This window comes from Budorcas taxicolor, chromosome 19, assembly GCF_023091745.1.
Source record: "Budorcas taxicolor isolate Tak-1 chromosome 19, Takin1.1, whole genome shotgun sequence".
NCBI lineage: Eukaryota > Metazoa > Chordata > Mammalia > Artiodactyla > Bovidae > Budorcas > Budorcas taxicolor.
In genome coordinates, this window is record NC_068928.1 from 40710305 (window position 1) to 40719787 (window position 9483).

Here is a 9483-nt window from a genome sequence, read left to right on the forward strand (position 1 = left end):
AGTTTTGGAGTTCAGTCAAGAAAGTAGTTTTTTTTTTGTCTGTTTGTTTTACTGGGATATCATATACAGTACTGTATAAGTTTAAGGTGTCCAGTGTAATGACTTGATGTATTAATACATGTGTTGAGAAATAATTACCACAATCAGATTAGTCAACACCCATCAAGAAAGTAGTTTTCCATCAGAGATAAGCTAGTTACTTTATAAAGAAAATTAAATATAAATGCTTTAAAGAGATATTAGAAGATGGAAAAAATAAGAAGACAGGACCACCATGACTCAGACTTTTTAGGAATGAAGGTTTGGGTCACCACCCAGCCAGATAAATAATTGACCAGCTGAGATCCTGGCTTGGAGCACATAACTATTTCATCATAATGTATTTGCATTTGTCTCAAATCCATGTTATTGAATATGAAAACCCTTATTCAGAATAATGAGAATGGCCAACTCAGATTAAGAACAATAATCTAGGTCCCAGGGACTTGGTTAATTTTGCTAGATAATAAGAGAGTTTTTTTGAATAATAGTATATACACAGTTGTGGTTCAGTTGAAAAGTCATGTCCAACTCTTTGCAACCCCGTGGACTACAGCACACCAGTCTTCCCTGTCCTTCACTATCTCCTGGAGTTTGCTCAAATTCATGTCCATTGAGTCAGTGATGCCATACAACTGTCATCCTCTGTTGCCGCCTTCTCCTCTCAAAGAATCCTTACCCATCCCTGTCTCAGGGCATTGCAAGGCAGTATCTTGGGACTTGAACAGACTGGCTCCCAAGAAGGGCGGCCGGTACACATAGAAAGTCATGTGCACTAAAGCAGTGTCTGTGGTAATGTTTGGTGCCAGGGAGGTCATGGCGTTTTCACTATAACAAAGTCCATTCACAGTAAAACACAGCTTCAGTGATCAGTTTGGGATAGAGTGTGGGGTTTACCCAGCAGAAGTCTCAATCAAGTGGCCAGTTTTAGGTCCTTGGGAGAACTGGAGCTCAAATCAGTAAGGATACTAAGAAAGGCTATTTGGTGGACAAGGATAACCTAGGAACCCACCAGGGAACACAAGGTAGTCTTAGGGTCACAGAGTAAATCCAACCCTTACCTACGCCATATACTCACAGAGTAATGTCAGTTGGGTTCCTACTGACTGAAGGTTGTGACTGCATTGACCTTGTAAGAACCGGGTCTTTAGTACTGTCACTGTACTAATTGGTGAAAGTAGAGACTTACAGGTGTCCTTTTGGTTAAATTGGTATTACCATGTCTTGACAGTGCTTCTCCTGTTTGTCTGATAGACACCAAATAATTTTGTCAGGGTGATTTGATTTTACTCGGCTAGTTAGTGTTGGAAGCTATCTCTTTGGCTGTGTAGCAATTGGGCAGAAGCAACATAGTAATGAGAAGAAAATATTAATAAGAACAGCTAAATGTGAGAAGGCAAGTGATCAGAAAATGTGAAATTTCCAATTAATTTAATCTTTGGGGTAGGAGACTTTTCATAGTTTCTAGGACTTAATTCAAAGCCAGCGAACTGGGAGCTGTCAACATACTTTTGTATCTTAAAGAAAGAGTAACTGGTGACTCATGGACTTTTTCCTCAGTGAGATTATTAACATTGGTCCAACATACCCATAAGATTAAAAAACGGATTCAGAGAAATCCTAATGATAACCTGTCTTCAGAATTTCTGGATAAATCAAACTTCAAATGATACTTTACTAATCTTTAATGTTAAAAATTGTCTACTTCAAATAAAGACATTCTGACCAAATTGGATAGTTTGCATCAGTAAGAAAGTTTATTGAAATTCATTAGCAAATGAGAATAGAAAGTTTTTCTTTTTTTCCATTAAAGAATACTTTTCGGTAAAGTGAAAAGGAGAAATACAGAAACCACAAAACACCGTTTAGACACCTTAGGATCAAGGAGTGGACCTATTTCCATAGGCCATTAAGACTGAAGTGTTTTCTTGGAGATTTTTTTTCATGCATCTATGCATAATGGCCTGTGTGACGGGAGACTCTTTCCTCTTAATGCGGCTTAATAGTAGTGTTTCTTGGTTTCCGATTCAACCATCGATGAAAGGACTCTACCATCAGGTGCCAACTCCTCAATAATTGTCTTGATCACTCTGGTTTTGTTAGTATCTGTAAGTTAATTACAATAAAAACAACAGAATTTAGAATACAATTTGTTGGGTCCTTACTAATTAATGAGCAAAATAGCTAAATCAAAGATATTTACTACCCAAAATATCTATATCAAAATATCTAAATGAAAAAAAAAAACCCCACAAAAGTGAAAAAAGGAAAACTTCTTTACAGCTACTTTTAAAAACACCAAAAGCTACACCATTTTAGACAATACCGTTTTTCCCCTCAAGACTGGAGTCAACAACTATAGTCGGTTGGAAAAAGCAAATAAAGATTTAATAAGATTTTAATTTTTAAAATAATTCTAAAAAAAAAGTTACAGAACTTAAAGCAAAACCAAAAAACAGCAACAAAAAAACCCATCAAAAAGTTAAAACTAATTCTGATTACCCCAGCTAGTTTCTGCTGACCTTGGTCCCTTAGATGAGGACTCTCCAACGGACACTGAAGTGGTGGACTTGTGGCCTCCGCTGGAAGTTCCGCCGCCGTAGCCGCCACCGGAACTACCTCCGTGGCCACCGCCGCTGGAGCTTCCGCCGCCGTAGCCGCCGCCGGAACTACTTCCGTGGCCGCCACCGCTGGAGCTTCCGCCGCCGTAGCCGCCGCTGGAACTTCCGCCGCCGTAGCCGCCGCTGGAACTTCCGCCGCCGTAGCCGCCGCTGGAACTTCCGCCGCCGTAGCCGCCGCCGCCGCCGGAACTTCCGCCATAGCCGCCGGAACGCCCGCCGCCGTAGGAGCCGCCGCCGGAACTTGGAGAGTAAATGTTAATTTCCGTTAGCTCTAACGTTGGAAGCTGTGAGTCTATTTCCGGGTTATTGTTACTTTATAACCTGGGCAAAACATGTTTTGAGGAAAATCACCTCTGCCGATTATGAACTGGTTCTTTTAAAGCAGTTATATATGCACCCAAGCCTAAGAATCTTTCTTGGGTCAAATTCGTTGGGACACTGAGGCTGGTTGCATACGCCGTCTTGTGTACTTTGCCTCCTCTCTTTCCACTTTCTCCCATCCTCTGACACATCCTTGAATTTTGGGAAAAGCCTTGCGGCTTGGAACACTGAATAAAAGCAACTGGGATGATTTAAACATTTTCTGTAATTTACCTTCCCTCTCCTTCTAGCAGGCTGCGGTAGGTTTGAATTTCATTCTCCAGTCGTATCTTAATATCCAGGAGTTGTTGGTACTCGGCATTCTGGCACTCGGTCTCCGCTCGAATCTGTTGCAGTTGTTCTTCCAGAGCGGAGATCTGGGACTGAATCTGAGAGAGCTGCACACAATAGCGACCTTCTGTCTCTGCCAAGGAGGCTTCCAGGGATTGTTTCTGCAGAGGAAGGAATATATTGTAACTTAACTACTTCATTGTTGACTTAAGTACAGTGAGGCTTGTTTAATAATTTCATGAGAAGAATAAAGAAAACGAACAGTTTTGTGTTTTATGTTTAATAATATTTCAATGTCAGCATTTTTCGATCAATGCCAATAATACTTTTCTCCCATTAACAAAAAGCTTCAATTTTATTTCTACTCTTTTACCCTCGACTCTGCATTTTCTTTTGTGTTGCCTATTCTTATGTGAGGATGAAACGCATGATAAAGTGATGTTATTTCTCGAGAGAATTATTTACTTACTAGGGCTAGTTGGGACTGTAGCTCAATCTCCAGGCCTTGAATAGTGCGTCTCAACTCAGTAATCTCAGATTTATGGCTCGATACTTGTTCAAGGTTACTGTTGATTTCCGTAGTGAGTTCCTTGCTCTAGAATATTAAAAACAGGGGACCTGATGAGAAAAATCTGAACTACCAACCAAACCACCATTGACTTTGCTGCAAAAGAAGATGAACTACCTTTTCATTGAACCAGGCTTCGGCGTCTCTGCGATTTTTCTCGGCAAGTTGTTCATATTGGCTTCTCATGTTATTCAGAAGTTCAGTGAGATCAACGCCTGGGGCAGCATTCATTTCCACATTCACATCACCAGTGGATACATTTTGAAGGTCTCTCATTTCCTGTTTGAGGAACAGAAATATTTGATGACTGCTTCATGACCCTGAGTCCCTTTTTGGCTGGGGGAAGTATAACTATGTCACCTCTTCGTGGTTCTTCTTCAGGTAGGCCAGCTCCTCGGTCAGGCTCTCGATCTGCATCTCCAGGTCGGTCTTGGTCAAGGTCAGCTCGTCCAGCACCCTGCGCAGGCCATTGATGTCGGCCTCCACGCTCTGGCGCAGGGTTACCTCATTCTCATACCTGAAACAAGCATGATACAAATACTAGGTATAACTTATATCAGGGAGATATTCCTAGGTGGGGACTGTTTAGAAACCAAGTAAAGAGTTGACTTTATATCTTGGCAACATTTATCATACTCTGATTAACATAGGGATATTAGTGGTTTAATGCGAAGAAACTTAGCATTTACTTTAAAGTGCATCTTCTTATAATATTGCCTAAAAGGCATCACTGACTCAATGGACATGAATCTGAGTGAACTCCGGGAGTTGGTGATGGACAGGGAGGCCTGGCGTGCTGCAATTCATGGGGTTGCAAAGAGTCGGACGCGACTGAGCGACTGAACTGAACTCAACTGGAAAGGTAATACTGAGGTTGAAAATTTCTCTTGACAGCTCCAGTATTGTTTAAATTTGAATGAATTCAGGAAAATGTAAATGCTCTTGTGGGCATACATTGTTAAAAACATCTCATGTATTTATTGTGACAGTATTGTACCACATTTGCTTAGCTTACTTCATTCTGAAGTCATCAGCTGCCAGCCTGGCATTATCAACCTGAATCAGGATATTGGCATTGTCTGTTGTCAGGTTGAGGATCTGGAGGGAGAGACAAAGAAATCAGACACAGACACAGCTTTTATAGTGGCAGAGATGAACTACATTTCTGTGGTGTTCTATTACTAAGTCTTGGGAAATTTTTTTTTTAAATCTGACATTGAAGTCTTACCTATATACTTAAGATTGAGTCGTTTGTTCTCTTGACGTTTCCATACTTTTGTATTTCTATATCCTCCCTTTCTGAAAACTAACTGGAGTTATATAGCTGCATTCATGTCCTGCTCTTATACCTGTGTAATTTCCATGTATTTTAGCTAACTTTTGACTGACTCATACTTGTATTTGGTTTAACTTGTTTTAAATATATATTCTAAGTGAATATAAACCACACACAATGCAATTCAAAAATTCCCTCAAAGCAAGCAATACTCTATTTTCATACTGGAAAATTCATGTTTCTTACAGTGTCAGTAGCGAGTATTTGTTGTTGTTATCAATTTGAATAATATTTTCTGATTCATTGAATAATTCTTTCAGTCCCTGTGTTTGTACATTTTCTAATGTATTTTAACTGTGGACTCTTACACTCATTAAAACATTAAAAATTCTTAGTAATCCCCTCGTCCTACAAGATACACAATACACATGTTGGATGAAGATTGCAATGACTGTACCCTCACAGCTGTTTACCTTTGAAGAGACTGGATTGCTCAGGGAAGCAGGAAAGTAATGTAGTCAAACACAGTGAACATTGTAGTTGATTAAAAAATTATCTATCAGAATTACATGCACAAAAAGAGACTTAAATTTAAAAAATGCCCCTTACCTGATTTTTAAGATCATCAATGGTTTGGTAGTATTTGCTGTAATCACGAGGCTCTCGCTGGCTTGAATTGCCATGCTTTTCATACCACTCCTTGATTTTGACTTCTAGCTCATAGTTTGATTCTTCCAGAGCCCGAACTTTGTCCAAGTAGGAAGCCAGGCGATCATTCAGATTCTGCATGGTTATTTTTTCATTTCCAGAGATAAGGCCACCATCTCCTCCAAATCCACCACCCAAACCACCTCCAAAGCTGCCCCCTCCAAAGCTGCCCCCTCCGAAGCCACCTCCTCCATAGCCCCCTCCAAAGCTGCCTCCTCCATAGCTCCCACCGAAGTTACTTCCATAGCCCCCACCAAAGCCACCTCCTAATCCTCCTCCATAGACAATTGATGAGCCCCCCAAGCAGCCTCCAGCAGAGCTCCCACGGCTAAAAGAGCCACCACTGAACCCCCCTGAGCTAAATCCTCCACCAAGAGAGCCTTTGCTGCTTGAAATTCTGAGGGATGATCCTCCTCCTCCTCCACATCCACTGCGGGAGGAAGAGTATTGCTTGCTTGAGCTGTATCGAACAGACATGGTGATGCTGTTTAGCTCAGGGAGTGCCTGGTACCAAGGACAGTGACAGGCCTTTATATACTGAGAGGGTGTGTCCCACATGTGTTAGAGTTTTGCTTACTTGCTTGATTTTCTTTTTGCCAAATTTGCATCTTCGGCTTATGATTGCATAAATTATCTTAAGTAATCACCAGCCCCAATATGTTTGGTTTTGAATTAGCCTTAAGAACAAACAGGAGGTTTGCTATGTTGAAATTGAAAATGGGTGTTGGTCATATGAGCATTTGTTTCATTAAACTTTTTCACCTTTTTAGGAAGCTTGAGCAACTTCACGTGCATTTTTCCTTTTTTCCTCGGCACTAATTTAGTTTGTACAGAATGTTTGCAAAGTTTAGAAAAATAATTTTAAATCACAAAATCATAGTTAATACTTTTCAAATTCATGTTTTAAACAGTTTTAATTAATTAGAACAGCATAAATTCAGATAAAATTATGCCATGATAGGGCTGTAGTGTAAACTGCAAGCAACCAAAATGAAAATAAAAAACATGTTAAACGATTTGTGTTCAAAAGTTACCACATATAAATAAAGACATAAAAACACAACTTAACAAATGCATGTGTGTGTATGTTTATAGAAAATCTTTTATTTGGAGGAAGAAAGTACATAGATATTTTGTCTAGGAAATTGGAAGTATGTAATGATTTAGGAATCTTCTAATTTATTGGTGCTATTCTTTTTAACATTTAAATCTAACATCAGGAAGTTATCCTGGATTTTTTTTTATTTTTAAATTCATTGTAATGAAGGCCTATATGAAGACCACATTGCAGAAATTCTTAGCACAAGATATGAACTAATCTCCACTGTTTTGTTTACTCTAAGTTTGGCCAATAGAAAAGGAAGTGATTATGAGTAAAAATTTTCTTACAAGAATATACCAGATTAGAAAATGATACTTGCTTCAAAATTATGAACTGGTCTGTGAACATGTGTTTGAAAGCTAGATTCTGCTTCTCAAAAAAAATGTTTCCCTTGGATTTACTGTGTGTAGAATTTTATATAACTATTTAATAAAGTATTTAATTGGGACTTTTAACACATGATAGCTCATGGGCTTCCCTGATAGCTCAGTTGGTAAAGAATCTGCCTGCAAAGCAGGAGACCCCGGTTCAATTCCTGGGTCGGGAAGATCCCCTGGAGAAGGGATAGGCTACCCATCCCAGTATTCTTGCGCTTCCCTTGTGACTCAGCTAGTAAAGAATCCCCCTGCAATGCAGGAAACCTGGGTTCGATCCTTGGGTTGGGAAGATCCCCTGTAGAAAGGAACGGCTACCCACTCCAGTATTCTGGCCTGGAGAATTTAATAGTCCTTGGGGTCATGAAGAATTGGGCATGACTGAGCAACTTGCACTTTCACTTTTCACTTTAACACATGATATAAAATTATTTTTTAATATATCTATAGGATACGGCATTGCTATTCAAACGTATATTCACACATATATATTTCTGTATATATTCACACACAGTTTACAGTTATACAGTGCTATTTGTGATGCTGTCATTTTATTAAACTGCTGAGATAGGGAGGGTATTGTCTCTATTTTATACAAGAGGAAGCTGAAGCTGAGAGCGGTTATGATCTTGCCTAAAGAGATAAAATAGATGGATAAATGAGGTTAGAAAATTGGTCTGATGTCTGGCTTTTGGCTCTTCCTGCATTATCAATGTGTGTCTGTGTTCTCTGTTCTGGTGGATTTGGTCAGAGAGCTGAATGCCTCTTTTTCTTACCATAAACTTCTCCACATGGGAAGCAACAAACAAAACAAAAAGTACTTGGAAACATGAATATGTTGAAAGGGTAGGATGTTTGGCACACATTTCCATTACTAATTGCTTTCTCAAATTACACTTAAAATTGCACATTCCAGTTTATGAAAACTATAGAATTAGCTTCTGCAGGGAAAGGGAATATGGCTGGGAGTGTGAATGAGGTGTTGACTGGGAGAGTGGAGGTTACTACCCAACAATTGCAGCTTCTCCAACTTGTTACCACATGCAAGTGGGGCAGAGTTAAAAGAAAAAATGAAACTCAACCGTGGGAATTGATTCTTGCTGAAGATAATATATAGTAAAGGAAGGTTATGATAAGCCAGACTGGAAAAAAACATTCCAACAAGTTCAGAGAGGATGTTGAAGACCTGATATTACTGAAATTAATTTAGAAAAAATAGTTAAAGAGATTTTGCTAAATTTTACCTGTAATTATATTTTGGGAGTTGATCTTGCTAGTTTTGCTTTAGTATCAGCCTTAAAAAAAAAAAAAAACCTGGTGGAAAAATATAAGCATCTCAATCTAGTTTCAGTTAACAGGTAGTATGAAGAGCTCTGTTGCTATCACATTAAATCACAGAATTTGTAGAAAGCTTCCTAAAAGTATATGGGAAAAAGTACAAATACAGAAGCTTCTAATATTGACTGCAGCATTTAAGCCAACTTTAATGTTATTATCAAAGACTCCTTATTGACTTGTGCACACTAGAAATTGCTACACTTGTGCACACTAGAAATGACCACACATTTGTTGAAACCAGCTTTTGGCATGTGCAAAAACTACAGAGGTGCCATGTGACAGTCCTGCAGCTGAATTGGATGGAAAATGTACTATGGTCAGCTCTAGTGTTGGCCCTATTTACACCTGATTGCCATAATCCACTGTAATTGTAATTTCGTTGTTCTCAATTTTTGTTGTATCTCTATGTAAGGCACACTGAGAGAGGTTTAAACGATAGGAACGCAAATGAGATGCATCTCCTACCCTCACAGATCTTACCAATTGTTACAATCTAGTCATGGAGACAAAAGTGTGCACTGTAAGTCCTATGTAAATGGTAAATGAAGTGGGAGGGAGGAGTTAACATTTCCTGAACATCTACTGTGTTCTAGGTAGTTTACTCTTCTTTAATCCTCCCCCAAATTCTCCAGATGGATATTATTTATCTCATTTTATAGCTGAAGAAATGAAGCTTTAGAAAGCTTCAGGGATCTGCCAAGAGTAACACAGCTGGTTTCTGCTACAACTTGCCTGAGTGGCTTCAAAGATGATACTGGGTTTATGACACTGAACTGCCTGTCACCTTAAGACTGATGAGCAAGGAG

The 9483-nt window shown here is 39.2% G+C and overlaps 1 protein-coding gene across 1 annotated transcript; it reads right to left on the minus strand.

Moving 5' to 3' along the window:
• Positions 1 to 1783: 1783 nt before the first annotated feature.
• On the minus strand, positions 1784 to 6340 carry KRT10 (keratin 10). The gene is made up of 8 exons (XM_052658267.1): positions 5765 to 6340; positions 4895 to 4977; positions 4240 to 4396; positions 3997 to 4158; positions 3781 to 3906; positions 3255 to 3472; positions 2542 to 2900; positions 1784 to 2145 (listed from the first exon to the last, which is right to left on the minus strand). Exons 1-8 carry the CDS (start codon positions 6338 to 6340, stop codon positions 2039 to 2041), a joined length of 1788 nt encoding a protein of 595 aa, XP_052514227.1. The 3' UTR covers positions 1784 to 2038.
• Positions 6341 to 9483: the final 3143 nt, after the last annotated feature.

What these genes read in the sequence shown, in the direction of transcription:
- KRT10 (XM_052658267.1), bottom strand. Translation starts at nt 6,340, where the DNA reads ATGTCTGTTCGATACAGCTCAAGCAAGCAATACTCTTCCTCCCGCAGT. An exon ending in TTGATGATCTTAAAAATCAG is followed by an intron (nt 4,978 to 5,764) that starts GTAAGGGGCATT and finishes CTCTCCCTCCAG; the next exon opens with ATCCTCAACCTGACAACAGA. An exon ending in TACAGTCCCAACTAGCCCTA is followed by an intron (nt 3,473 to 3,780) that starts GTAAGTAAATAA and finishes CTTCCTCTGCAG; the next exon opens with AAACAATCCCTGGAAGCCTC.